The following is a 27250-nucleotide window of genomic DNA, read 5'->3' as shown; positions in this document are numbered from 1 at the left end:
AAAGATTGAGCATATGTATGTAGATATGTTTAGGTGACCATGAGCAAGTCAGTTGTGTGACACACTTTGACTCATTTTCTGATGATGGAGTTGTTGTATTTTCATATTGGATGAATAGTATATTAACTTTGGTCAGAATTAGAACATTTCAGTACACTGTTTTGGTGCTAGGTTTAATAAAATGTGGGATATTTTTGAGTATGTGATTTAGCAAGATTACCTTCTTAAAAGCAAAAACTTTATAAAATATGGATAATGAAACTATCATCTAGGGCTAGTGAGATGAGTGAGTGAGTAAAAACACCTACTGCCTAGCCTGATCCCTGCGCCCTATGTGATGGAGAGAGACCTATCTCCTTTAAGTTGTTCTTGGAGCTTCACACTCGTGGTATGGCATACACACACACACACACACACACACACACACACACACACACACACTGTAATTAAGACTATGCATATGATTAAAGTTTTAACATTAGGCACGCAAGGATCTAGGCAATAAATAAGGATTTGGCAGTAAATATAAAATATAAGCATTGAAAACTAAATGTATTAAATGATCCAGTGTTTACTACAAAGCAGTTCATTTAACAGAGTTTTATCTAGCTGTACTATATGCCAGTTACTTAGTCTTAACTGTTTATAAATATGAAACCAGTATTATCTGGAAAGGGTATATCCACAGTTCAAACTCAACACAGACTCGGGAAATCTATACTATGTCAAAAGTTCTAGTTTACACCATAAGCTATCATTTCTGTGGCAGATTCCTTAGCATCCCTGTGAATTAAATGATTGATTTATAAGGTGAGCCTGCTAATTGTTACTTTAAGAATTAGTGATAGCTAAATGTAATGGCTAAATGTAATAGCTAAATGTACATGTTTAGTCCTAGCACTTAGGAGGCTGAGGCACATCTCCCTGAATCTGAGACTAGCCTGGTCTACATGGCATATTCCTGGCAAGGCAGAGATCCTGTCTCAAAGCAAAAACCCCAAGCGAACCAAATTGAACTATAGAAAGATTAACAAGTCACGTATAGTGGTGGGTGCTTTCAAGTCTAGTGTATGGGAGACTGAGGCAGGAACATGACAAATATGAAGGCAAGCTTGATACATTAAACCTTGTTTCATATGCAGCTTCCTGATTCCAGAGCTACACAAGAATTGGTGGTAATGTATTTAGAACATTTATAAGAATGTTTGACATATAACTACTCAAGAATTGATAGGTTTTTATTATTGGCAAAATATAAAGCACTGCCCAATCTATAACATTGTTTCAGGTGGAAGATGGGACATCTGCTGTCACAGTGATATCACACGAAGAAGATGCTATGTCATTATTTAGTCCCTCTAAGCAAGGTAAAACTTCTAATTATGACTTATGCATTTATTCCAGTGATGATTTGATTATGTGATTTAGGAAAATTACCTGTTCCTTAAAAGTCAAAACTTTATGAAGTACGGGTAATAAAAACACTCACCTGTGGCTGGTGAGACGGCCCTGTGGGTAAAGACACCTACTGCCTATCCTCATGTGGTACTGTTGGATTTTTAAATAATCCTTTTTGCACAATATATTTCATGGTATGGTTAGATTTATCGTTTATCTTGTATTTGAAGAAGCAAGTTCAGATGATAGCATTTTTCTTAGAAATTGAGATGTATAACTTACTGGTTTTTGGCTAAGACTAAGTATTATGGAACATGGTGATGCATTTCTTTAATTCCAGCACTCTGGAGACAGGGGAATGCAGATGTCTGAGTTTAAGCTAGCTTGGTGTACAGAGTGAGTTCATGACAGCCAGGGCTACATAGAGAAAATCCTGTCTTGAAACCCAAACAAAGATCAAGTGTAAATTGTTGGAATGTTTTCCTTTTTTTTTTTTTTTTAATAGCTAGAAATAGGTCTGTGTAGTGAGGTGAGATCATTGCCTAAGAGTTTTCTGATCTGAAAACTCAATATTTAGGGTTTTTTTTTTTGGGGGGGGGTGTAGATTTTTTTATTTTAAGTTTCTTTTCTTGTAGTTTGACCTGATCTCATTCCAAAGCTCTTGAGCACCTGAGATTAAAGGTGTGTGTACTTGGCCTGAAGAACTCAGTTTTTTAAATCAAACTTATAAAACTTTTTGATTCTTCTCATGGCTTGAACTTTTTCTTTTCTTCTGGTTTTTTTTTTTTTTTGTTGTTGTTCTTTTAGCTTTGTTTTAAATTTTTTGGTGATGTGATCTCATACAGCCTTTGCTGACTTCTAACACACTGTATGGTAGAGGCTGCACTGCATTGAATTTCTTGTTCTAATGCATCTACTTCCCAAGTACTAGGATTGTAGCATGTGCTGCCATACCCAACCAAGGATTCTTTTTCTGGTGCTATTAGTTCAGCCTTTTTGTTTTGTTTTGCTTTTTTGTTTGTTTGTTTGTTTGTTTGTTTGTTTGAAAGTTTCTCTTTGTAACCCTGGCTGGCCTTGAACTCAGAGATCTGCCTCCTGGGATTAAAGGCATGTACTACCACTGCTTTGCAGTTGAGCATATTTCTGTGTTCAGACAGAGCTATAGTAGTCAAGAGTCCTTTGAAAGTATCTGACCTGTGTGAAGAAGATATCTGTAATTTTAAAAATTGATAGATAGCCGGGCGTGGTGGCGCACGCCTTTAATCCCAGCACTCGGGAGGCAGAGGCAGGCGAATTTCTGAGTTCAAGGCCAGCCTGGTCTACAAAGTTCCAGGACAGTCAGGGCTACACAGAGAAACCCTGTCTCAAAAAACCAAAAAAAAAAAAAAAAAAGATAGACATGATCTATCATATGTATATATATTTATGATGTATAGTGTGTTGCTTTCCGTGGATATTTTAGAGTGCTAAGTCAAGCTATTTAATATGTATCATTTCATATAAGTACATTTTTTGGAATAAAAACATGAAGATTGGTTTTCTTTGTTATTTCCAGACATTAAACATACTATAAACATTAGTATGTATCATTTACATTAAGCTTTTGAATAGGCACAGTTTATCTTTTGGTATGTGTTTTTTTGAAGGCAACATTTTGTTTTAATATTTTGAGAATAAAGAAATGAAAAAATTATGTAAAGAAGGAGCGGGTAGTCTTTTATAAGGCAGCTTAGTAGCTCTAAGTATTGGTGGGTAACATCTTAGATTCTTTGATGAAGGGGTCTTTATCAAATTTCTAGTGGCATGTTGCACAGAGATAGAGTTTTAAAAAAATCCTGGACTTTGTATTGAGGCTCAAAAGAACTTTAGTAGCTGGTGAGGTACTGAGTAAACTGGCCAAGGTGCTGAGCCAGGTTTTGTGGTATGTGGCCATAGTCGTAGCACTTGGGGGTTGACAAAGGAGTTCATGAGTCCGAGATTAATTGGTGCACATAGTAAATGTCTTACTTCCCCTCTCCTCAATAAAAAGTTGGTTATCAGCCATGTGGTGGCACACAACTTTAATCTTGCCCAGCACCTGGGAAGCAGAGCCAGGCTCTTGAGTTCAAAGCCAGCCTGGTCTACAGAGTGAGTCTCAGGACTGCTGGGGCCGCACAGAGAATCCTTGCCCCCTCCCCCCATTGGTTTATTATATTGTTTGACTTCAAAATACTACAGCTGATAATAGTATAGCACTGGCATTAAGGAAAAAGGACAAAGGCAGAGGCCAGCAAAACAGAGTGGAAGGTCTAGAGTCAGTCTGTGCATTTATGGTCAGATGCCTGTGCTCTTAACAAAATAAACATGTAATGATTGTGTGTGTGCGGTATAATATGTTTTACTACATGTATCTCGTATAAATTAGCCAAATCAGGGTATTTTGAACTTAATTAGGCGCCTTAAAGCCTCTCTTAACTAGTTTTTTTGTTTTTTGTTTTTTAAATATGATTATAGGTCAAAATGGTTGATTCTGAAGTACAGTCACTCCTCTATGCTATAAGCAATAGAGCCTATTCCTTCTATCCAATTCTATTTTGGTATATATTTTGTATCCTCTATTTTCTCTCCTCTATTCTTGCCAACCACTAAGAGTCATACACACACACACACACACACACACACACACACACACACACACAAAATGGAAAAAAGCACGATATCAAGCCTCTAGACAAGTAGTGATACTCCATTATCTGTAAATCTTGTTTTATTTTTCTAGCAGATACTTAACATGTATTCATCATACATACTTAGCTTGATATTCTGTGATTGTATCAACCTTATTAGGATACTTACATGTAACTTTATTTGCTTAAATAAATCCCATCTGTTTCAAAATGAAAAAGGCCTGGATAGATGGCTTTTAAGTTGTTTGCCAGACAAGCATGACAGTGGGAGTTGGGATCCTCAGTAGCCACATAATTGTCAGCAAGTGTGATGTAGCCTGCCTGAAATTCTAGCATGAGAGAAGAGGAGCTGGATAGCTAGACTCATTGAATCAGTGAGCTCTAGGTTCAAAGGAGAGACCATACTTAAATGTCTAAGTTAGGAAGCAACTAAGGCAGATACCCCATGTCAACCTCTGGCTTCCACATTATGCATATAATATGTGCACAGCTACCTGTGAATCTGCATATATTCAGTCACATCACATAATGCACACAAAAAGAAAAAGTATGTCTTTTTAAGTATCATTCTAATGGCATTCGTATTTTTATGACTTTTCTACAGAGTTTAACTATGGTGTAGATTATATAACTTTTGGAGCTTCCTAGGGAAAGTACTATTGTTTATTTACAGCTTTATGAGAAAAGAATTTCAGATTTTAAATTAGAGACTAGGAATAATTGTGTTGCATAGTTGTTGTGAACATTAGGTTTTCTGTCTTGTTTAGTTAAATAGAATATTACTTGGCTAATAGTTGAGCTTTCAGTTATTTTTTCTGATTGTCACATGTAGATGCTCCACGCCCTCCTAATCATGCCCGTCCTCCATCAACCAGTTTGATTTATGACTCAGATTTGGCTGTGTCTTACACTGACCTTGATAACCTCTTCAATTCTGATGAAGATGAATTAACAGTAAGTATCCTACTAATGACTAGGATTAAGTTAAATTTCATTGATTTCATAACAGCTCAAGTTTTAGAAGTGATTTATGACTTTAGTACTGTTTTAGCTCTGAATAGTAAGAAATATTTTATAATAAAACACATTTGATTGATTTTACTCTCATGAAAGTCACCTTGACATGGTTTCCTGTAAACCTTGATGTAGGAATGTTTGAAAGAGCTGATCAAGTTTCATTGAGTTCTACCATGTAATTTTTTTTTTTCTTCAGTCTTTAGAATGATTTTTCTGTTCTTTGATCCTGTAGTTTGAGAGTTGACTCTGGAATTGAATTAGAGAATGTTTAAGTAATTAACATTAGAACTTTATACCTAACCAATTTCATAAAAAATGCTAGTTCTTCTGAAATTATTTGACATTACTTGTGTTACTGTGAGACATAGACTTGAAAACAGTAAAGGAGAACCCAAAAAATACTACTTCATCGTTCACACCTGTTTTTCAGAGAAAGTTGAAGATAAAAGTAAACACTTTAGGCTGGAGAGATGGCTCAGTAGTTAAAAGCACTGACTGCTCTACTGAAGTTCCTGAGTTCAAATCCCAACAACTGCATGGTGACTCACAACCATCCATAATGAGATCTGATGCCCTGTTCTGGGGTGTCTAAAGACAGCTACAGTGTACTTACATATAATAAATAAATAAATCTTAAAAAGCAAAAAAAAACAAAAAACACTTTAAATGGGATTTCCTAGAATGTCAGTCCTCTAGCAGATCATTGGGTGCTACAGTGTCATGAAAGGGAGTCCTTTTCCATCTACTTAAAAGAAGTTTAGGACCTGACTGGAATATTAGGTGTTTGTTGTCTCATATAATATATCCTGTGAGGATATCTTTTGCACATGTTTGAAGATATAAAAATCTATTACAGATATTGGTAATGTCAGATATAGCTCTATGTGAACATTTACTCTTTACCCTCCAGTGTAGTGTGTACTAGGGCACACTTCACTGGGAAAAGAACTTTGAATATGATCTACATAGACAGATCTTGTCTCTGCTAACATGCAGACAGCAGCTGTGGCTTTTTGAAGATAAAAAATTTGTCATGTGCTTTACTTACAAAGTGTTCAACGTAAGTCATGGAACAAATGTTCCTTCTAAAACCATTGGTAAGATTACGCTGGATATGGTTGCACATGCCTTTAAACCCCGTTCTTGGGATAGGAGGCTGAGGGTTGGGAGTTCAAACTCAGCTTTGTCTACATAAAAACAAGAAGTCTACTTAGGTTACATAAGGCCTTACGTATTTCAAAAAACAAACAATCCAATCCACTAAAAAATGGTAGTGGTGGTGAGAGATGCTAAAACTTGGTTAGGAAGTCTCCCTGAACTTATGCTCAGTATTAGATATGTAAAAATATTTTTGCTAGAATAACTTTATTAAACCAAGGTGAAAATTAAAGAAGAATTAAGAGGAATTATTAATTATATAGGAAATCTTAATATCTTTTAAATTAAGGGACAGATCCTTTGAGTATCTTTTGCTAAAAATAGAATTGTGGTGTTCATTTTACATATCTTGCCTTTTATTTGTTTTTACGTTATTGGTTATTTTCTTGAGGATGCTTTTTTCTCTGTTAATTCCAAGACTTACCAAATACATGCCAGTGATGAATCTACCTGCAAACTGTCTAGTATGATATTTGGCTCTGTCATAAATTCAGAAAACCATTTTTGATGACCAGTACTTAATCCTTTAACTTACATATAAGCGATTAATACTGTGTGATCACTTTGGCTTTCAGATTAATATGTTTTTTCCCCCATAGCCTGGATCTAAAAAGTCAGCAAGTGGATCAGATGATAAAGCCAGCTCCAAAGAATCAAAGACAGGAAATCTGGATCCGTTATCTTGCATAAGTAAGCATCCCAAATCTGAGCTCCAGCTTGATTTCAACACTTACTCCTGACAGAACTCCCTTCACTGTAAACGCAGACTCGCCTCTTTTAGTTTGTTAACGTGTGTGCTGTACTACACACAGGCACTGCAGACCTCCACAAAATGTACCCCACGCCACCGTCACTGGAACAGCACATTATGGGCTTCTCACCAATGAATATGAATAACAAAGAATACGGTAGTGTGGACACAGCACCTGGAGGAACTGTCCTGGAAGGGAATAACTCTAGTGTAGGAACGCAGTTCAGAATCGAGGTCGAGGAAGGATTCTGTAGCCCTAAACCATCTGAAATTAAAGTAAGTATTTTGTAGAAAAGTCATTTCCTCCCTGTGTTTTCTTATAGGATTAATCTGCTGTGTTCAAGAATCTTTTCACAGTTGATTTTAATGTCATGGCTAATAAACATGAGGAGGGAATTGTGGGAACACTATGTAAAATGCATTCAAGAATAAAAACATAATATTTATACTTTTGTCCATTTAAATAACAGGCTAAAGAAGATAGTCACTTTGATTCTGTTTCTTTGCTTTTGTCCCTGGAATATAAGGCACTGAAAGTCCACGTTCTTTATATTGTAGGATTTTTCTTACGTCTATAAGCCCGAAAATTGTCAAGTTCTAGTAGGATGTTCCATGTTTGCACCTTTAAAAACTCTACCGAGCCATTGTCTGCCTCCTATCAAATTGCCAGAAGAGTGTGTTTACCGGCAGAGCTGGACTGGTGGCAAGTTGGACTTGCTTCCTTCAGGCCCTTCAATGCCATTCATCAAAGACGGGTATGATTGATGATGTTACTACAATACTGATTGCTTGCGTGGGGTGTGTGTGTGTGCGCATGTGAGTATGTGTGCGTGTGTTAGAGGGGTGGCATTGGAGAATATGCATGCCTACGAGCCACATGTATTGCCCCTTTACTCACTTGAGACATGGTTTCTAATTGGACCTGAAACTTGGTGTTTTGTCGAAGCGGACTGGACAGCAACCTCCTGGAATATGCCTGTCTTTGCCTTCCAAGTGCTGGATTATAGCTTGTTTAGTTAGTCATGCTCAGCTTTTTCACATGGGATCTGAAAATCTGAACTCACGTCTTCAGCTTGCATAGCAAGCACTTTTACCTGTTGAGCCATTCCTGCAGCTCAGATTTTGTTTTTCTTGAAGTACCTGGTATGCTGGAAATAGAACATTGTTTTTGGAAATCCTAAGTAAATAAATTTAAAATGATTATTGTTTATCATAATGATAGTAGAGATAGATTAACTATTTGAAATCATAGACCATTTTTTTTTTTATTTTAAAGGTACCTTTTCTTTTAGCCTGTGATTCTGAATTGTTCTCATTTTTATACTGCCATTTTACAATTACTTCACATCATTACAGATAACGTTTTACATTTTATTTCCAGTCACATTTTTATAATTACTATTGCCAGGTGGGCGGTGGTGGTGCACGGCTTTAGTCTCAGCACTCAGGAGGCAGAGGTAGATGATCAAGTTTAAGGACAGTCTTGTCTACAGAGTAAGTTCCAGGACAGCCAGGGTGTGCTACACAGAGAAACCATGTCTCAGAAAAACAAAAACAAAAACAAAACAAAACAAAAAAAATCAAAGCAAAACATTCACTATTGCCACTTTCTAACACAAACATCCCAAAAGTCAGAATTTATTTTTTACTATCAGTAGCAATTAGAGTCAATGAAATATGGATATTTGTAGCATTAGACATTTATAGATAGTAATTATGGTTGTCCAGATATGTATACTTTATGATTTTTTTTTTAAGTCTTTGTGTATCCTTACATGACTTCATGTGCACCACATGTGTGTAGGTGCCCACAGAGACCAGAGGACATCAGATACCTTGGAACTGTAGTTATAGGCAGTTATGAGCCTCCTGATATGTATGGGTACTGGGAACCCAACCTCTGAACCTATGGCCCCCCAAAATGCAGCAGATATTTTAAATGCAGCAGATATTTTAAACACCAAGCTGTAGTTCTAGTCACTGCTTCATTTTATAATCTTGAATCTAGTTGCTTATTATTTTTGATTCTAATTAGCTCACAAGAATCTCCATAATGGGCACAATAAACCTGAAATAAGTCTTATTTCTCCCTCTAATCTTGTAATGATTACCATATGGGAATTTTCAGTGTTGCTTAGAAGGGTATGGAGGATGCTGTTTTATATTGCATATATTAATGTGTTCTTTTATGCATTTGTTCCTCTTTTTACCCTGGTGACAACAGTGATGGCAGTAATTTGGATCAGGACTACGGCCCCGCCTACACACCACAAACCCATGCTTCTTTTGGGATGCCTCCGAGCAGCGCACCTCCTAGTAATGGTGGCGCAGGAATTCTTCCTTCCCCATCCACCCCTAGGTTTCCGACTCCAAGGACTCCAAGGACTCCAAGGACTCCTCGTGGGGCTGGTGGGCCTGCTAGTGCTCAAGGTTCAGTCAAGTATGAGAATTCAGACTTGTATTCACCAGCTTCCACCCCATCTACATGCAGACCCCTCAATTCTGTTGAACCTGCAACTGTTCCTTCCGTCCCTGAAGCGCACAGTCTTTATGTAAACCTCATCCTTTCAGAATCAGTAATGAATTTGTTTAAAGACTGTAATTTTGATAGTTGCTGTATTTGTGTCTGCAACATGAATATCAAGGGTGCCGATGTTGGAGTTTACATTCCAGACCCAACCCAGGAAGCACAGTATCGGTGCACCTGTGGCTTCAGTGCTGTCATGAACCGAAAATTTGGAAATAATTCAGGATTATTTCTTGAAGATGAACTTGACATCATAGGACGTAACACAGACTGTGGCAAAGAAGCAGAAAAACGTTTTGAAGCTCTCAGGGCTTCCTCTGTGGAGAATGTTAATGGAGGCCTAAAAGAATCTGAAAAGGTGCCTGATGAATTAATATTACTGCTACAAGATCAATGCACTAATTTATTTTCACCCTTTGGAGCAGCAGACCAAGATCCTTTTCCCAAAGTGGGTATAAGTAGCAATTGGGTGCGTGTTGAGGAGCGGGACTGTTGTAGTGACTGCTGTCTCGCCTTAGAACATGGGCGTCAGTTCATGGATAATATGTCAGGAGGAAAAGTTGATGAAGCACTTGTCAGAAGCTCATGCTTACATCCGTGGGCCAAGCAAAATGGTAAGTTTGTGAATTTGACTTTGGCTTTTTTTTTTTCCCTGGCGGGGAGTGAGTAACTTATCAGAAGCATGTAGGTGAGATAGGGATGCTAAAGTTTGGACTTAAACCTCAGTTAAAGACAGCTACATGTTGGGTGTGCTGGCTCAAGCCTTTAATCTCAGCAGAGGCAGGCAGAGCTCTGCGTTGGAAGTCAGCCTTGTCTACATATGGAGTTTGAGGATAGCCAAGACCCTGTATAAGACCCTGTCTCAGAAAAACAAACAAACAAGACTATTTCCTAATGTGAGACTTAGCTGTTTAGAAGGGTTTCAGCAATAAAAATGTTATTGTAATCTTTAACTGTATACTTACATAGAAATGTAAATGGCATGTTAGTAGGCAGAAAATTAGTGATTGTTTCTCATGTAGCCATCTAATTTGTCTTTTGAGGTCCCTCTGCTATCGAGCTCTGCCTGGGCTCTCATTAGATACTTACAGAGCACCGTGTTTATGCTCAGTACTCTTTCATGTTCACTCTTGAAGAGTCACAGTAGTCTTTGGTTTTGAATTTTTATTTGATTGTTTTGTTTTTCCTTATTCGTGTGGGTACATGATTGCATGTGTGTATGGAGTTTAGATACATAGAAGGATAGCCTTCTGTGTCATTCATCAAACGCCATCAACCTTGTGGACCCCACTCCCTGTCTATCAGGTTTTTAATTCACAGGGCACTGACTGGCTAGGTTAGAATCCCTTGTCCTTTTGAGCCTATGATTTAGTGAAGGAGACAGTTAAATAACAACAACAACAACAGAAAATAGATACTTGCATTACATACCAGCTACAAGTATGTGGAAGAGAAAGCAGGGCAAAAGAGCATGTTTGCATGCTTATGTGCTGTTTTAGAAATATGGTCAGACATGTTAGTGAGGGGGAAGAACTTTTATAGAAAGGCCTACTTGAAGTGGGAAAAGTGAGCCAGAGTAGTTAACTGGAGGAAGAGGGGAAGAATGTTAGTAGACAATGTAGTTCCAAGCCCTTGAGGACATAGTTCTCTTGGTAAATTTTAGAAACATAGGTAGTGTTAAGTATATTGAGTGATGGTCACACTGATACACGATGAAGTGTAAGAGGTGTCCCAAACACTTATTTAATTTGTCTATGAGCACTTCCATTCTTGGGTGCACATGTGTGCTTTGGAAAATGTGTTGAGGTCAGAGGCCACTTTGAGGGAGTTGGTTCTTTTTTCATATCCTGTTGGTTTAAAGATTGAACTCGGGTTGTGAGGCTGGTACTTTTACCCTGGCTCTGTGTGGGCTTTCAGGCCATGCCTTTAGCATTTATTAGAAATGCCTTGGGAATGATTTTTTTTTTTTTTTTTTGGTTTTTCGAGACAGGGTTTCTCTGTNTAGCCCTGGCTGTCCTGGAACTCACTTGGTAGACCAGGCTGGCCTCGAACTCAGAAATCTGCCTGCCTCTGCCTCCCAAGTGCTGGGATTAAAGGCGGGAATGATTCTTAATCGGAAAGTAACACTACTGTCTTTTTAGCTTAAAAAAAAAAAAAAATCACTGGGATGGGAAGTGATGGAAGATGAGAGAAGAAGCAGCAACTTTCAGTAGAAAATAGTCCGTCAGTGGAGGTGGCAGCTTGGAAAGGACTGGAAGCCATAGGAATAATAGTAGTAGGTTCTAGATTAGATGGAGACGTAGACCTACAGAGTGTGCTGATAACTTGAGAAAAGATGTAGTGTTGAGCCTTGTATGTGCGAATGCTGGTACTACTGCTGAGAAAGAAAATAGGGTTGCAGGCACACATTTGGAGGTTAAAATTCAGAAGACTGATGGCTCTGGAAATGAAACATCTTTTGTATGTGGATTATCAGTATTAAATACTATGGAAAGCCAGGTGTGGTGCACATCTGTAATACCAGCACTGGGAAATCGTAGGAAAGAATCAGAAATTCAAGATGATCTTTGGCTTACATAGTAAGTTCATGGCCACCCTGGAATATATGAGGCCCTTTCTTTTCAAAGGCTGGAGCTGGATGGGCAGTTTTGGGGAAAAGAAGGTCAGGAAGGAGTCTGAGAAGGAGCAAGGGAGTGATTGCTCTTGTATGAGAATATCTGAAGGAGAGTGGTTATATGTATAAATAGTGTCTTCATAAAGGTACAATGTGACAAGACTACTGGATGTGACCTCATGAAGGTAATTAGAGACCTAGATAATCAGTTCTGGTCAACCTAATTAGAATGAGTGTGAGGAAATAAGAAACAAACTTGAAATTTGGGAGACATTGGTATAAATAGACTTTTATGTTAGGGTTAACATATAGTACTTATGTGTGTGTGTGTGTGTGCGTGTGTGTGTGTACATGGAAAGTGATTCTAGATCAAAAAATTTAAATTGACAATTTCATATAATTGAGTAAGTGGTATTTTGCTATATGAATATATGATAGCTTATCACTTTTCACTTTTTTTGTAGTGACACTTAAAATCTTTTAGCAACTTTATACAATACATTAATATTAGCTGTGCTCATCATGTTACTGTGTAGACCTCTAGAACATAATCTTCCTGCCTAACTGGAAACTCACTCCCTCTCTGTAGTCTAACCTTCTTCTTTGGGAAGAATTACCATGACACAAAAGGTGCTGTTGTAGGAGCAAAGCCAGTAAATAAGTGAGAGGAAGTAGAATACATTCCAAGTAGAGGTGTATATAGACCTATATATAGGAACATGTCCATCGCAACAAGGAGAAAAGATGGTATTTCTTTGGACAAGAAAAGTGAAAGTGACCATTCTTAGTGATTTGTTTTGTAGTTGTGGGTGAGAGCAGTAGGAGATAGTGACAGGATCATTTGATGCTGATAACTTAATTCTCATTCTGGCAGCGTCACATAGTACCAGTTTGTTAGAAATGCACATTTGCAGATTCTCCCATGATCGTCTAAAGCAAACTCTGGAGATAATTAGTTTTGTCACTCATTACTAATATGTCTTTGAAAAATTAATATATTATCTTTATTTATCTGCATTGTGTGTGGGTGGGGGGAGTGCAGGGTGTGGGGTTGAATCCGGGTGTAAAAGTTAACTTTTATTCCCCTGATGTAATTGTAGTCTCTGAAACTTCCTGCCTCTGTCTTCTAACCTAGGCCAAGTCCTAGAGGCTTCTAGTTTCCATACAATCTTATCTAGGCCTAGAATGTTTTCAGCCTCTGAGACTTACTGCTGAATAAGCTCACCCTTTCTAGTTCTTTCTGAACTCTGACTGGCTGGTTCAACTCAGCTGTTCTGGCTCAAACTCCTCTCCAAGCTGATAGATTCAGTCTGACTTCTCCCTCAATCTCTGAATTGCTCTGCTTGGCCTTAAACTAACATTGGCAATATGTTCTTATTTTTCTGGTTCGTTTTTGTTCTTGGACTTGTTCTGTCTTCATCGGTGTCTAGTTTGTTCTCTCTTCAACCCGTCTCTGTAAAACTCTCCTGGTAAAATCTCCTCTTTTCTCTCTCTCTTTGAACTGCTCCCTCAAGTAGCTTCCTTTCCTTTCTTCTTGTGAGAGTTGAGCATATCCTATTCTGTCAGATCATTCTTTGATTCATCACTTTTTCTGCCACTCAATTAGTCATTGCTTTCAAACATGTATACTTTTGTCTACAATCTAACGTTATCTTTATTAAAGATGTGTACTAAGGATTTGTCTGTATTCCAGCTAGAGCAGCCAGCCATATTGCTGGATTAAAATCCCTCTACACTAGGATCTTGTGTATGCTAGGCCAGTAGTTTATAACTATACCCCCAACTCACTTTATTTTACTAATGAAATAAAGCTAGTATTTGACTTGATTAGCATTGTAAAGATTTAATGAGTTCATTTATGTAAGCATAATAGATCTTATGTAGTCCTTTTACAACTTCCAGTTCAGCCATTTACAGACAGTAGGCTTTGTATTTGTTATTTGTGGGAGCTATTTGTGGGAACTATGGAGGTAGTCTACATTTTAATTGTTCTCAACCACTAAGATAACTAAAATTAGAATCAGAAGTAAAATGATAATCCAAATTCTTTTTTTTTTAAAGATTTATTTATTATTATACCTAAGTACACTGTAGCTTTCTTCAGATGCACCAGAAGAGGACATCATATCTCATTACGGATGGTTGTGAGCCACCATGTGGTTGCTGGGATTTGAACTCAGAACCTTCAGAAGAGCAGTCGGTGCTCTTAACCACTAAGCCATCTCCCCAGCCCGATAATCCAAATTCTTATTGATAGAAAATTCCTATTATTAATTACTGTAATATAAGACAATATTAACAAGCCCTGAAAAAATTATGTGGATTTGATCACATATAATAGATGAATTATAGATTAATTATAGCAATAGTAGTTTGAGGGTGAGGTCAGAATAATTCTAAAGACTATAGTAACATGTATGCTTTTCTTTTTCTTTTTTACATTGTGCTTTCTGTGTATTCAGATATGCACACACACACATGCCATGTTACATGTTGAAATCAGAGGATACTCGCAGAAGTTGCTTATCTTTCATTCAGTGATGTCTTTAGGCTTAGCTGCAGGCGCCTTTACCCAATGAAACACGTCACCACCCCAGTTAAAGCGTTACTTTAATGCAGTTCTGAAATAAGCAAAAGCCAATGTGTTGTACATTTGCACATAAAACTCAGGGTCCTGGTTATTTCTTGAGATTTACACATGTATAGAAAGGAGCACAGAATAGAACAGAAGGAGGCACTTAGTAGACTGGGAGGAAGTATAATACCTCTTGGGCATGGTGGTGTATATATATATTTTTTTAATAGAAGGCATTTTTTTTTAAATTTATTATATGTAAGTACACTGTAGCTGTCTTCAGACACTCCAGAAGAGGGCATCAGATCCTGTTACGGATGGTTGTGTTGCTGGGATTCGAACTCTGGACCTTTGGAAGAGCAGTCGGTGCTCTTAACCACTGAGCCATCTCACCAGCCCCGGTGGTGTATATTTTTAATCCCAACACTCGGGAGGCAGAGACAGGTGAATCTTTGAGTTTCAAGATAGCTAGTACTTTATAGTGAGATTCTGTCTCAACAAAAATGGGTTTTTTTGTAAATGAGATCATAACTCATAATTATTTTCATCATGATATTAAAAGTAATTTGTGAAATAAAACAAGAAGTCCACTCATCGGCTCATTATTAGTTATGACAATATCAAGATTCATCTAATTCATTATACTACAGGGAAGAGCCAGTTAAAGCACTCATTAAGTGCCTGGCATATAGGACCTCCAATGTTACTCACTCCAACAGCAGCAAATAGCATCAGGGCGCTCTGTATTATTAGTTTATTGGGATTACCTCTTTGCCAGACAAATACAGAAGTTTTACTTGTTGCACACTTATACTCTGATTAAAGTATAACATTGTTGACTATATATAGCTCCAGAATTAGGACCTATGCATTAGGGCCCGTGGATTGTGCCATCTGCCTTGGCTATGTTTCTCCCTCATACTTAACTTGGGTTCCTTCTTGTTAGAGGTTATGGTCTTCAGTTTTTATAGTACTTGCTTATTTCTTTCTTATACATGCAATAGAATTTATTGATTGATCTCTTATCCCTTAAATACACCCCGTGCAGGTTCTGTGTAAGGGTATCTATATTTCCAACACTGAGAATAGTTGAATATGAATATTTATTCAAATTAATTTAGAAGTCTATGAAGTTGGTTGAGAATGTATCTCTGAGGCAGAGCAATTGACTGACATGTTGTCCTGGGTTTAATCCTTACTACTGCAGAAGAGGAAAAAAGAAAATTTATAAAATAGTTTGTATATTCAAGTGGCAACTTACTGTTCAAGATAAAAAGTTGCTCTTAATTGTCCCGATTTTACTGTCCCAGCACCTCCCGATCACAGAAGAAAAACTTTTATAAACATAACATATGATTCATCTATATAAAATATACAGTCAAAAATTTATAGTGTTTAGGGTTGTAACCATTTGTTTGTTTGTTTGTTTTGTTTTGTTTTTTGAGACAGGGTTTCTCTGTGTAGCCCTGGTTGTCCTGGAACTCACTCTGTAGACCAGGCTGGCCTCGAACTCTGAAATCTGCCTGCCTCTACCTCCCAAGTGCTGGGATTAAAGGTGTGTGCCACCACGCCCGGCTAGTTGTACAAACATTTTGGAACAATTGTACAATTTTGGAACATTTGTGTCACTCCAAAAGTAATAACCCATTCTTAGCATTTATTTGCTATTTTTACCTATCCTTTTCTTGTAGCTGTAAGCAACTATTAATTAGCCTAGTTAGGCTTCTGTCTTTATAAATGGGAATTTTGGGGCATCATATATAAATTGAATAGTACAATATTTGGGCTTCTGTGACGTCCCTAAAAAATTTTTTTTTTTAGTTTATTTTTATTTTATGTTTATTGGTATTTTGCCCTTATATGTTTGTGTGAGGGTGTTGAGTCCTCTGGACCTGGAGTTACAGGCAGTTGTCAGCTGCTGGGAATAGAACCTGGGTTCTCTGGAAAAGCAGCCAGTGCTCTTAATTCGTGAGCCGTGTCTTTAGCCCGATGTTTTCCCCCTTCCATTCAGATTGTTTTCAGAGTTCTTAAGCATATACCTTAATGACATCGGATTCCAGTGTCACATAGTGGTATACCTTTTTCAAAATCTTCAAATTGGACATTTGAATTGAATGCACTTTGGCTTCTATGAACATGTGTGTACGATTTTATGTATGTTTTTGTTTCCATCGTACTTAGATTTCCTGGGTCATGGAATTAATATTTTTCAAAGCATCTGTACTACTTTAAATTCTAATATTAGATGGTTCCACTTTCTCCAAAACCACACCAGTACTTGCAATCTATTTTTTATTGAAGACATCCTAGTGGTTATGAAGCGGTTTCTTGTGGTTTGGCTTTGAATTCCCCTAATGATTAATGATGTTCAGTGTCTTTTCATAGATACCATTTGTGCATCTTAGGAGGATTCGTAAAATCCTTAGCTTGACTGGGTCGTGGGACTGAAGAGTTGAGTGTGAAGAGGAAGTATCTCATCCTGCAGCCCCGCCTGGGGCTTGTGAGCCTTCAGCTTCACCAGTTTTACAATTTGACTTTTTGTTTTTTTAAAACTCGTATTTCATTCTTGTTTTTTAAATTATTAATCTGTAAGAATTTTTATGAACTGTGAGTGAAAATCCTTTATTGGTTTGTGGTTTGAAAATATTTTCACAGCCAGGCATTGGTGGTGCATGCCTTCAATCCCAGCACTTGGGAGGCAGAGGCAGGTGGATCTCGCTCTGTAGATCAGGCTGTCTTCAAACTCAGAGATCTCTTCTGCCTCTGCCTGCCCACCAGCCCTCCCTTTCCTTTTTCTCTCAATCAATCTCTGTCTGAATTCAGGGATTATAGATAATTTACCACTACATCTGACTTCTGAAAGGTTTTATATAGTTTTTTGTGTATGCAGATATTTAGGTTTTTTTATAATGAACAGTTAAAATACCTCAGATTTATTTCTTTTTAACTCTTAAAGTTTGTGTCACCAAAAAGCAATTACTACTTACTTTTTTTTAATGATTGCAGATGCGAGTGTGCAGTGTTCACAGGATATACTTCGGATGCTCCTTTCTCTTCAGCCAGTTCTTCAAGATGCTATTCAGAAAAAAAGAACAGTGAGACCCTGGGGGGTTCAAGGTCCTCTCACATGGCAACAATTTCATAAAATGGCTGGCCGAGGCTCCTATGGTAAGTTGTGCATTGTACTAGATGATGACTGGTTTATGTCTGTTCTCAGATATGTGCCCAATTTGACTAAGTACATTAAAAAATTTCAGGGTGCTATGATCCAGTTCTAATTCTAGCCCACCTTTTTACATTTGTAGCATTTAGTTTTCCCGGGTTCTTTAATTTCACGTCAGCACGAATAGCTGCACTGTCTGTGCATGCTTGACATCCAGTATAATTTTATCTGAGGGAAGGGTGATGATTTTTGTAAAACCCCCAAATAACTTCAGTTCTAAATTGAATGAGATGAAAAATTGCGGTCAAATAATAGAGGTTAATACTTTTTTTAAAAGCATAAGATTTTTCACATAAAAAGTTTGGACCAAAGCAGTAGGTGTGTGCCCCCTGGAAGGGGAGACCTCCCTTAGTAGGGGTGTGTTGACTGCTCCCCTGGAAGGTGGTTGGAGCCTGTGCAGTAGCACTTAAGTCTACTTGGATGCTCTCTGGCTGTGGTTTGTGTAGTGTTGGGATTGACCCAGAGCCTCACACACAATAGGCAACTACCCAATCACACTTCCAGCTCTGGAATAATAGCTGTCAGTATTAAATGTTCTCTGTGCTTTCAAAATGCATTGCATACAGTAGTAGATTCCTTGTATTTTTCTCTTTTTTATTAATGACTTAATGACTTAAGTGTCCTATAAATTGATAATCTATGAAAAGTTCAAGTTATTAATACTTTTTAGTATAAACTTCACATTTTTCTCAAAACCAGAACAGATTTATTTCTGCACCTGATTTTGAAAATTATTTCTGTATGTATTTTACCAATATATTATCTATACACGTATAAAGTATTTCCATCATTATCCATCATCCCATCTATATTCCATCATTCCAACTATTTTCAGTGATTGTTTATGCTTGCCTTAAATCATATGTGTAGTTTAAAATTTATATTGCTGAATTATACTCAGTAGTATCAGTATTAACTCAATCAGATAAATATTTACTATCCCAGACTTTCCAGCAGATTATCAGGCTGAGAGTGGGTTTCCTGGGTTCAGTTTCCTACAGTGACTTCTTTTATGTTGCTGGATAAGTTGTTTACCTTTTTTCTTCCTCTTTCTTATGTTTAAAATGAGTTTAATAACAGTGTCTGCCAATATATGGTGTTTGTGCAAATTAGTATACACAGTGCCTAGAATGTACTGCTGCAGTTATTTCCTAGTATTCAGGTTACTTTCTTTTAGGAGATCACTTTTTTTTTTTCTTAAAATAAGGTAATTCGTCTTCTTTTTTTTTTTCCCTAATAATATATTGTGGTAAGAACATTTAATTTGAGATCTACCCTTTTAATTCAGTTTTAAGAAAAAAAAAGTATTGTTGATTTATAAGTCCTTTTTTATAGTAAATAAATTAATTCCATCATAACAATTATAAATTTGTTTACTATTAAATTAAATCAATTCATGACAGGTGTGGTACCCCATGCCTATAATTTGAGCATTTAACAGGATGGGGAAAGGAGGATTGTTACAAGTTCAAGACCAGACGGGGCTGTAGAACAAAAACCCTTCTCAAGTAAAATAGCAGTAAATATTTTAAAGTGATCACTTAAGGATATTTTTAATTCTGAAAATATGTCATTGCTTGCTTTCCATGTTTCTGTCTTTAATATTTTCCTTACTAATTTTGGAAATAAAGAGGATGATGTGAATTGGCTTCTTCCTGATTGCCTTCTTTATTACTCAGGAACTGATGAATCTCCGGAACCACTGCCGATTCCCACGTTTTTGTTGGGTTATGATTATGATTTTCTGGTGCTTTCTCCATTTGCTCTCCCTTACTGGGAGAAACTTATGCTGGAACCTTATGGATCTCAAAGAGATATAGCCTATGTTGTACTCTGTCCAGAGAATGAAGCTTTGTTAAATGGAGCCAGAAGCTTTTTTAGAGATCTCACTGCAATATATGAGGTAAGTGTTTTATAATTTATACTTTCATGTTTAAAATGTACTGGGAGATTCTACGGGTTGATGAAGAATGCTGATGTTGACAGTAGTCTTAGTAATGAATTATATATTCTTGCTACATTTTTTACTTGTCTTTGTTAGGTATGTGTTCCATAGGTCACAGTGGAAAACATAGTATTAGATGGATATATCAAGGACATAAATGTGTTCCATTTAAAGAAACCTTTGGTGTGTTGGGTGTGGTGGTGCACACCCATAACTCATATGTATTTGGGTAGCTGAAACAGGAGACCTGCTAGGCCAGCCTGCAGACTATGTCTTGGAAAAAATGGATCACCAGGGTGGTGGTTTATGTTTGTAATCCCAACATTTGAGAGGTAGAGGCAGGAGGATGAGAAATTCATCCTTCATCAATGTAACAAGTTTGAGGCTGGCTTGGGTTACCTGAGACCCTTTGTCCAAAAAAAGGAAAGGAAAAAAAAAGCAGCTGGAAATTTCTAAAGGAAAACAACGATTGTCTTTATAGTTACCTATGCAGTTTCAACTCAGTTGTTAGTTATAAGTGAGAAGTCTTGTTTTAAATGGTTCAAGTGCTGCTTGGATTTTATAATCTGTATCCAAATAGTATGGTAAATTCATTGATTCTGCCTTTTCTATATATATTTTAGTCCTGTCGATTGGGCCAACACAGACCTATTTCTCGATTGTTGACGGATGGGATCATGAAAGTGGGAGCTACTGCATCAAAGAAACTTTCAGAAAAGTTTGTAACAGAATGGTTTTCTCAGGCAGCTGATGGTAACAATGAAGCATTTTCTAAATTGAAGCTGTATGCACAAGTCTGCAGATATGATTTAGGTATTAAATTTGTATTCATCCTACAAGAGCAACATGAGCAGTATGGGTTGGTTCAACATCTAATTTTGTAAATAAAATCTTCGTGTCATGTGGCCATCTCCATGTTTTCAAATACTGTCTCTGCCTGCTTTTGTCCTGCAAAGTCAGAACTGAGTAGATGTGGCAAAGACTGTGGTTTTAGACTTAATGCACTGACTGACTGTCCACAGAAAGTCTGCTAGCTCTATATATGGGCATGCTATCAAGTAGTCATTATTGATTCCAAAATATTCTCTGCTGCTTCTGTGGAGTCTGATGTTTCCTGCCATTGATTCCAGCATTCCTGAGGCAGAGTCAGGATCTCTGTGAGTTTGAGGCCAGTGCGGCCTACAGAGCAGGTTCCGAGACAACAGGGCTACACACATAGTAAGACCCTGTTTTTAAAAACATCTTTTTTGATTTGTTAATAATTTACATACAAATAATTTCTAAGTAACCTTCTGCAACACCAAAAAAAGTCTTATTGTAGTTACTTAAATCTTTTTGTTATACTCTTAAATATCAGTGAACTTCTTTATACTTAATCCAAAGAGATGCAATACCATTATAATTACTGAACCTAATTAGACATTTCTGAAAATTGAGCCTCATGGTAATATCCCTCCATTTCATATTTTAGTTGTCTATCAATCTAGACAGTATTTCTTCAACTTGTGATTTAACAATAGTTGTAGTGGTTTGATGAAAAATTGCTGCATACTTATACACATTTGTTGTTTATTCTAATTTTTTCTTACACTTATTACTTGTGTTGGGATATATGCCACTGTGAACCAGTGGAAATCAGGACTACTTGGCAAGGTTGGTTTTCTCTTTCCGCCTTGTGGTTTCTGGGGGTCAACTTAATCACCAAGCCATTTGGTTAGCCTTTGTTTACATTTAATTTTGCCTAGGAAATACAATTTTCTTACATTTTCATACTGACTATTTAAAATTTGAATGAAAATACGGGTTTATTTTTATAATAAAATTTTAAACTTTTTTTTCTTTTTTCTTTTTTTAAGTTTCTAGGAGGGAATAGAAAGTTAGTTCATGCTGCACTGTAAGTAAAGCAGTTAAGGGAAGATAATTGCCATAAAAGTATCAACTACATTGTTATTTCTATAAAAGAATAAAAATAAATCAGTGAAATCAAGAATTAAATACCCGTTTTTGTTCTTTAGGTCCATATCTTGCTTCTCAGCCGTTGGACAGCTCTCTGCTCTCCCAGGCAAATTTAGTTGTCCCTCCAAATCAGACTTTGGTTACTGCAACTCAGATGACAAATACTGGAAACGCTAATGCTCCAGCTGCCACCTTAGCATCTGCGGCAAGTAGCACTATGACAATGACTTCAGGTGTTGCCATATCTACTTCAGTTGCCACAGCTAATTCAACTTTGACCACAACTTCATCTTCATCATCTTCCAGTATGAGTAGTGGAGTATCATCAAATAAACTGCCTTCGTTTCCACCCTTTGGCAGTATGAACACTAGTGGTACAGGATCCATGTCTGCACAAGCAAGTACAGTTCAGAGTGGCCAGCTAGGAGGACAGCAGTCATCATCTCTGCAGGCAGCAGGAATATCAGGGGAGTCAGCTTCTCTTCCCACTCAGCCACATCCTGATGTGTCTGAAAGGTACCGTTAAATATTAGGATACTTGGGGTTGAAAGATAGTTAAGTATTATGTAGCATATGTGTTTAGCATGCTTGAAACCTTATATACACTGAATGAATGAGTATAAACAAATTTAAGTTTGTGGAAATACAGAATCTGTTGACTCTTTAAATAAACAGTGGAATTTATTGGGGAATTTAGTTTAATCATGGTAATTATTTTATGTATAAAGATATAATAAAGATTGTTTTTAAATTTTTCATTGTAAAATCACAGGGTTGGTGTTTAGATCTTAAAAACTATTCCACTCCAGATATTCCTATGATTGAGTCTGGCTGCATCATAAGCAGATGCAATTGTTTATGCATACTACACAAATGGTTGAGAAATCACTTTGGAGCCTGCTGCCTCTGTGTGTGTGTGTGTGTGTGTGTGTGTGTGTGTGTGTACACGTGTGCACACACGCGTGTGCTAGAAACTCACCCTGGAGCGTGCACATGCTGGGCAATGCCGTCTCACTGTGCTGTGCTTCAGCTCTGGTGTGGAGGCTTTAGATTCTGAGTCTCAGCTCTGTCTTTTACTCATTTCTGTTAGCGTTGTATCCATATCTGTAGTATGGAAGCAATTCTGCACGCTGCACAGCAATTGCGTTAATGGTAATGGATCTCATTGTTTTTATATAAAAGACCTGGGGAAATTCCCGGATCAGACAGTCTGATGCTCATTGTTTCTCTTCTACCTAGAATGCAGTTATTTCCAAAGTCACACTCATAAATATGGGTAAAAGTAAGCTATTACCTGAGCAGAAAAACCTGGCTTCTTTCTGGACTAGCTCTGTTTCTAGGCAGGCTGCTGAGCATGACCAGTTACTGAGATCCCTGTCAGAGAGACCTTTAGTCTCTTACTGTTAAGCTGCTTAAGAATTCTTACTTTTAAAAGCACAAAGCCTCTTATTTGAAGGGATTTCATATGGTGTGAAATGTAAGTATCCCGATTATCAGAGAGGTTTTCTGATGCCTTGCCCCAATAAAAGAGGGATGTAAGGATTCACTTTGGTGCTGTACCAGGCAGACATAATACAACATTGTTCTCTTTCTACCTCAATTTTTAGCACAATGGATCGTGATAAAGTTGGGATTCCCACAGATGGTGATTCACATGCAATTACCTACCCACCTGCAATTGTTGTTTATATAATTGATCCTTTTACATACGAAAATAAAGATGAGAGCACTAACTCTTCTAATGTATGGACTTTGGGGCTCCTTCGATGCTTCTTGGAAATGGTCCAAACTCTTCCTCCTCATATCAAGAGTACTGTTTCTGTACAGGTAAGGATTTGATGTTTCAGAGTTTCACAGTTGTTTTTCTGTATTCAAAATAATTTTGTTAAAAGACAGGTTATATTGATTTTACTTAAATATTATAATAGGAATTTTAAGAGAGTTTGTAAAAGATATAAACTTTATAGTTCTGGGGGCTAATTAAATGGCTTAGCAGTGAAGTGCTTGCTGCTCTTCCAGAAGTCCCAGGTTTAGTTCTTTCTACTCACATCTGGTGGCTCACAGCTGTCTGTAATATCAGCAACAGGGATCTCTTCTGTGGGTCCTGTTATATACATGGAATACCCACATAGAAATAGACGAGACTGACACATGAAATCTTTAAAAACCTTGATTGTCATTCTACAATCATGAGAAATTCAATTATATTGGCTGTAGACGGTGTGTTTCTAACTAATTCCATGAAGCTGAGGCAGTAGGGTCAGAAGTTGCAGGCTAGCATCAGTGCATAGTTCCAGGCTAGCCTGGAAAAAAATAAGATGTTTGTTTGTTAACCTAACACCACCACCTCCCCCAAACCCCAAGATTATATTGAGTAGATTGCTTCTCCTGTGTTACTTGTAAGCTCAGTTATAAAGTATAGCCTAAATAGGAAAATAGTGCCTATATTCTATGTGTTAATTTTAATTGAGACAGTTTCACAGTAAAAGTAGAAAGTTAAAGAAATTTTGATTTCTTTAATTTGTAGATTATAATAGGCCCTGGAGAACTATATTTAATTAGTATAACTGCTATGTATAGAAATTTTAAAAGATTTCTAAGTAGTTCTTTAGTTCAGCACCCATATATATAAAAACTGTGTAACAGAGGCAGGCAGGTGAGATGGCTCAGTGGATAAGAGCACTCACCTGCTTTTCAGGACTCGTATTCAGTTGCTAGCACTTACAAGGCATCTGATAGCCATCCATACATAACCCTGCTCCTAATGGGTCCCAGTGCTCTCACTAGGCTCCACAGGTAATAATATATAAGTGTATGTATGTATATGCAGGCAGAACACTCGTACATATAACATAAAAATTAAAAACACTGTGTGGTAGAAATCAGTATCTTTCCATTAGATGCTGCTGACGTTTGTCTGAAGGGATTTCTCTTATGTTGCAAGTTGCTCTGTTAATGTTTGTAATGCTCACCTTTCTTTGTAGATCGTTCCTTGTCAGTACCTCTTACAACCTGTGAAACACGAGGACAGACAGATCTACTCCCAGCATTTAAAATCTTTGGCTTTTTCGGTGTTTACCCAGTGTCGGAGACCACTTCCAACATCAACCAATGTAAAAACACTGACTGGGTTTGGTCCAGGCTTAGCTATGGAAACTGCTCTTAAAAGTCCTGATGTAAGTGCTCTGTTTCCTATGAACGAAGCTATCACGGTGACTTACATTTTAAAATTTTATATAAAACTAAATGGCTGCTCAGTGGCGGTATGCTCCTTTAATCCCAGCACTTGGGAGGCAGAGGCAAACAAATCTCTGAGTTTGAGGCCAGCCTGGTCTACAGAGCAAGTTCAGGACAGCCAGGGCTACACTGAGAAACCCTGTCTCCAAAAACCTAACCAAACCAAAACAAAATTTTGTTTTAATCTAATTTCCAGTTATAATTGGGTAGATAGTAAATATTCCCTAAGATTGCACAGTTGTGTAGTACTTTCATGCTTTATTTTACAGAGACCAGAGTGTGTTCGACTTTATACACCACCTTTTATTCTGGCTCCCGTGAAGGACAAGCAAACAGAGCTAGGAGAGACCTTTGGAGAAGCTGGACAGAAATACAATGTTCTTTTTGTGGGCTACTGTTTATCACATGATCAAAGGTGGATTCTTGCATCTTGCACAGATCTATATGGAGAACTCCTAGAAACATGTATCATTAACATCGATGTTCCAAATAGGTACTTATTTCCTTAAACATGCTTATTCCAATTTAGAATGTTATTAGATGTCCACATGCACAAACATACTGTTTCATATTAAGTAAGTAACCATTTGAAGTTTATATATATTATGATATTAATTGTTCAGTTTCTGGGTATACTTTTATTTACATTTTATAGTTACTGCTTATAATGTATAATTGAGATGATTAAAAAATTTTTTGGATGGGCACGTCTTTAATCTCAGCTCTTGGAAGGTGGAAACAAGTGAATCTCTGAGTTTGAGGCCAGCCAGGACTACATAGTAAGATGATCTCTCAAAAACCAATGCTTCCTCTCCTTGTTAATCTGTTACACAGATAAAAAAGATTAAGTTATAATGCTTGTGACAAGAATTTTGGGTAAAGAATTTGAAGCTTTAGGGCCTGGTAGTTAAGGGTATTTGTTCATCTTCCTAGAGGCCTGGACTTGTTTCTTGACATACACATCTGGTGACTTATAACTCCTGTTAACTCTGGCTTCCATAGGTACTTGCACTCACATCCACATTTACCCCTCCTCCCAGTACACATAGTTAAAAAATAATACAAATTAAATACAATTTATTTTTAAACATTAACTTAGAAAGGCCTTCTACTCATAAAAGTGAACCTTGTAAGCTTAGGGTGGAGGTGTGCAATTTAATTTCAGTATTTTGGAGGCCTAGGCAGACATATCACTGAGTTCCAGGATAACCAGGGCTATTTAAAAAAGAACAATAACCCAAAACATAAATACATATTTAACTGCTTATAGCACAAATTCTACAATAGTGATCTATCTGCCTACCTAACCTGCCTGCCTGTCTGGGAGAATACAGGCATTATCCTCCTATTTAGGCTCTACTTTATAACTGTTTACAAAGTAACACAGGAGAAACAATATACTTAATATAACCTTGGCGGGGAAGGGTCAGCAACCAACCTCCCTCCCTCCCTTTCTCGCTCTTTTTATTGAAAGGAAGGGCCAATATAACTGCCCTGGCTATCTTAGAACTCCCTTTGTAGACCAGATTGGCCTCAAACTCATAGCGTTCTGCCAGTCATTGCCTCTGCTCAGATTAAAGCATGCACCACCACTCCCGGAGGTTTTTTTAAAAATCTAATTTTTTGTTTGTTTTATTTTGTTTTGTTTTTTGAGACAGGGTTTCTTTGTTTAGTCCTGGAATGTGCTATGTAGACCAGGCTAGCTTTGAACTCACAGGGATCCACCTGCCTCTGCCTCTCAAGTGCTGGATTAAAGGTGTGCACTGTTAATACCTGGCTTAAAAATAATTTTCTTTAAATACAGTTTTGAGTGAGATGTTGAATTAGTCATGAGATAATTTGGAGGCCGTATGCTTCTCTGTGAAGGAAGAGAACAGATCCCTCCACTGTCAGGCTTAGGTTACCATTTTATTTCCTTAATCAAGAGGTAGAAATGAGGGTAGGAGAGACAGCATTTAGAATTACTGGCTATTCTTGTAGAGGATTGGATTCCATTCCCAGCACCCACATCATGACTCACAATCTGTTATAACTGTAGTTCCAAGGAATCTAGTCTTTTCTTCTGCTGTCTGGGCACCAGGCACACCCATGGTGCACATACATACATGTAAGCAAGACACTCACGTATAAAATAAAGTAAATCCTTCCAACAAAGTAGAAATGGAACAAATATTAAGAATTGT

The 27250-nt window shown here is 37.3% G+C and overlaps 1 protein-coding gene across 1 annotated transcript in view; it reads left to right on the top strand.

Moving 5' to 3' along the window:
- The window catches only part of Med13 (mediator complex subunit 13), a 93710-nt gene that overhangs the window by 52516 nt on the left and 13944 nt on the right, over window positions 1–27250 (top strand). The window contains exons 11-23 of the mRNA XM_021214008.2: window positions 1289–1367; window positions 4897–5018; window positions 6839–6929; window positions 7052–7266; window positions 7549–7745; window positions 9215–10131; window positions 17713–17874; window positions 19609–19832; window positions 20498–20687; window positions 21890–22346; window positions 23438–23657; window positions 24815–25006; window positions 25337–25560. Coding sequence (XP_021069667.1) covers window positions 1289–1367; window positions 4897–5018; window positions 6839–6929; window positions 7052–7266; window positions 7549–7745; window positions 9215–10131; window positions 17713–17874; window positions 19609–19832; window positions 20498–20687; window positions 21890–22346; window positions 23438–23657; window positions 24815–25006; window positions 25337–25560 — 3290 coding nt within the window. The remainder of the gene's footprint in view (window positions 1–1288; window positions 1368–4896; window positions 5019–6838; window positions 6930–7051; window positions 7267–7548; window positions 7746–9214; window positions 10132–17712; window positions 17875–19608; window positions 19833–20497; window positions 20688–21889; window positions 22347–23437; window positions 23658–24814; window positions 25007–25336; window positions 25561–27250) is intronic.

The sequence above is a fragment of the Mus pahari genome, chromosome 14 (assembly GCF_900095145.1).
Source record: "Mus pahari chromosome 14, PAHARI_EIJ_v1.1, whole genome shotgun sequence".
NCBI classification, from domain to species: domain Eukaryota; kingdom Metazoa; phylum Chordata; class Mammalia; order Rodentia; family Muridae; genus Mus; species Mus pahari.
This window is presented reverse-complemented; position numbering and strand designations above follow the sequence as displayed.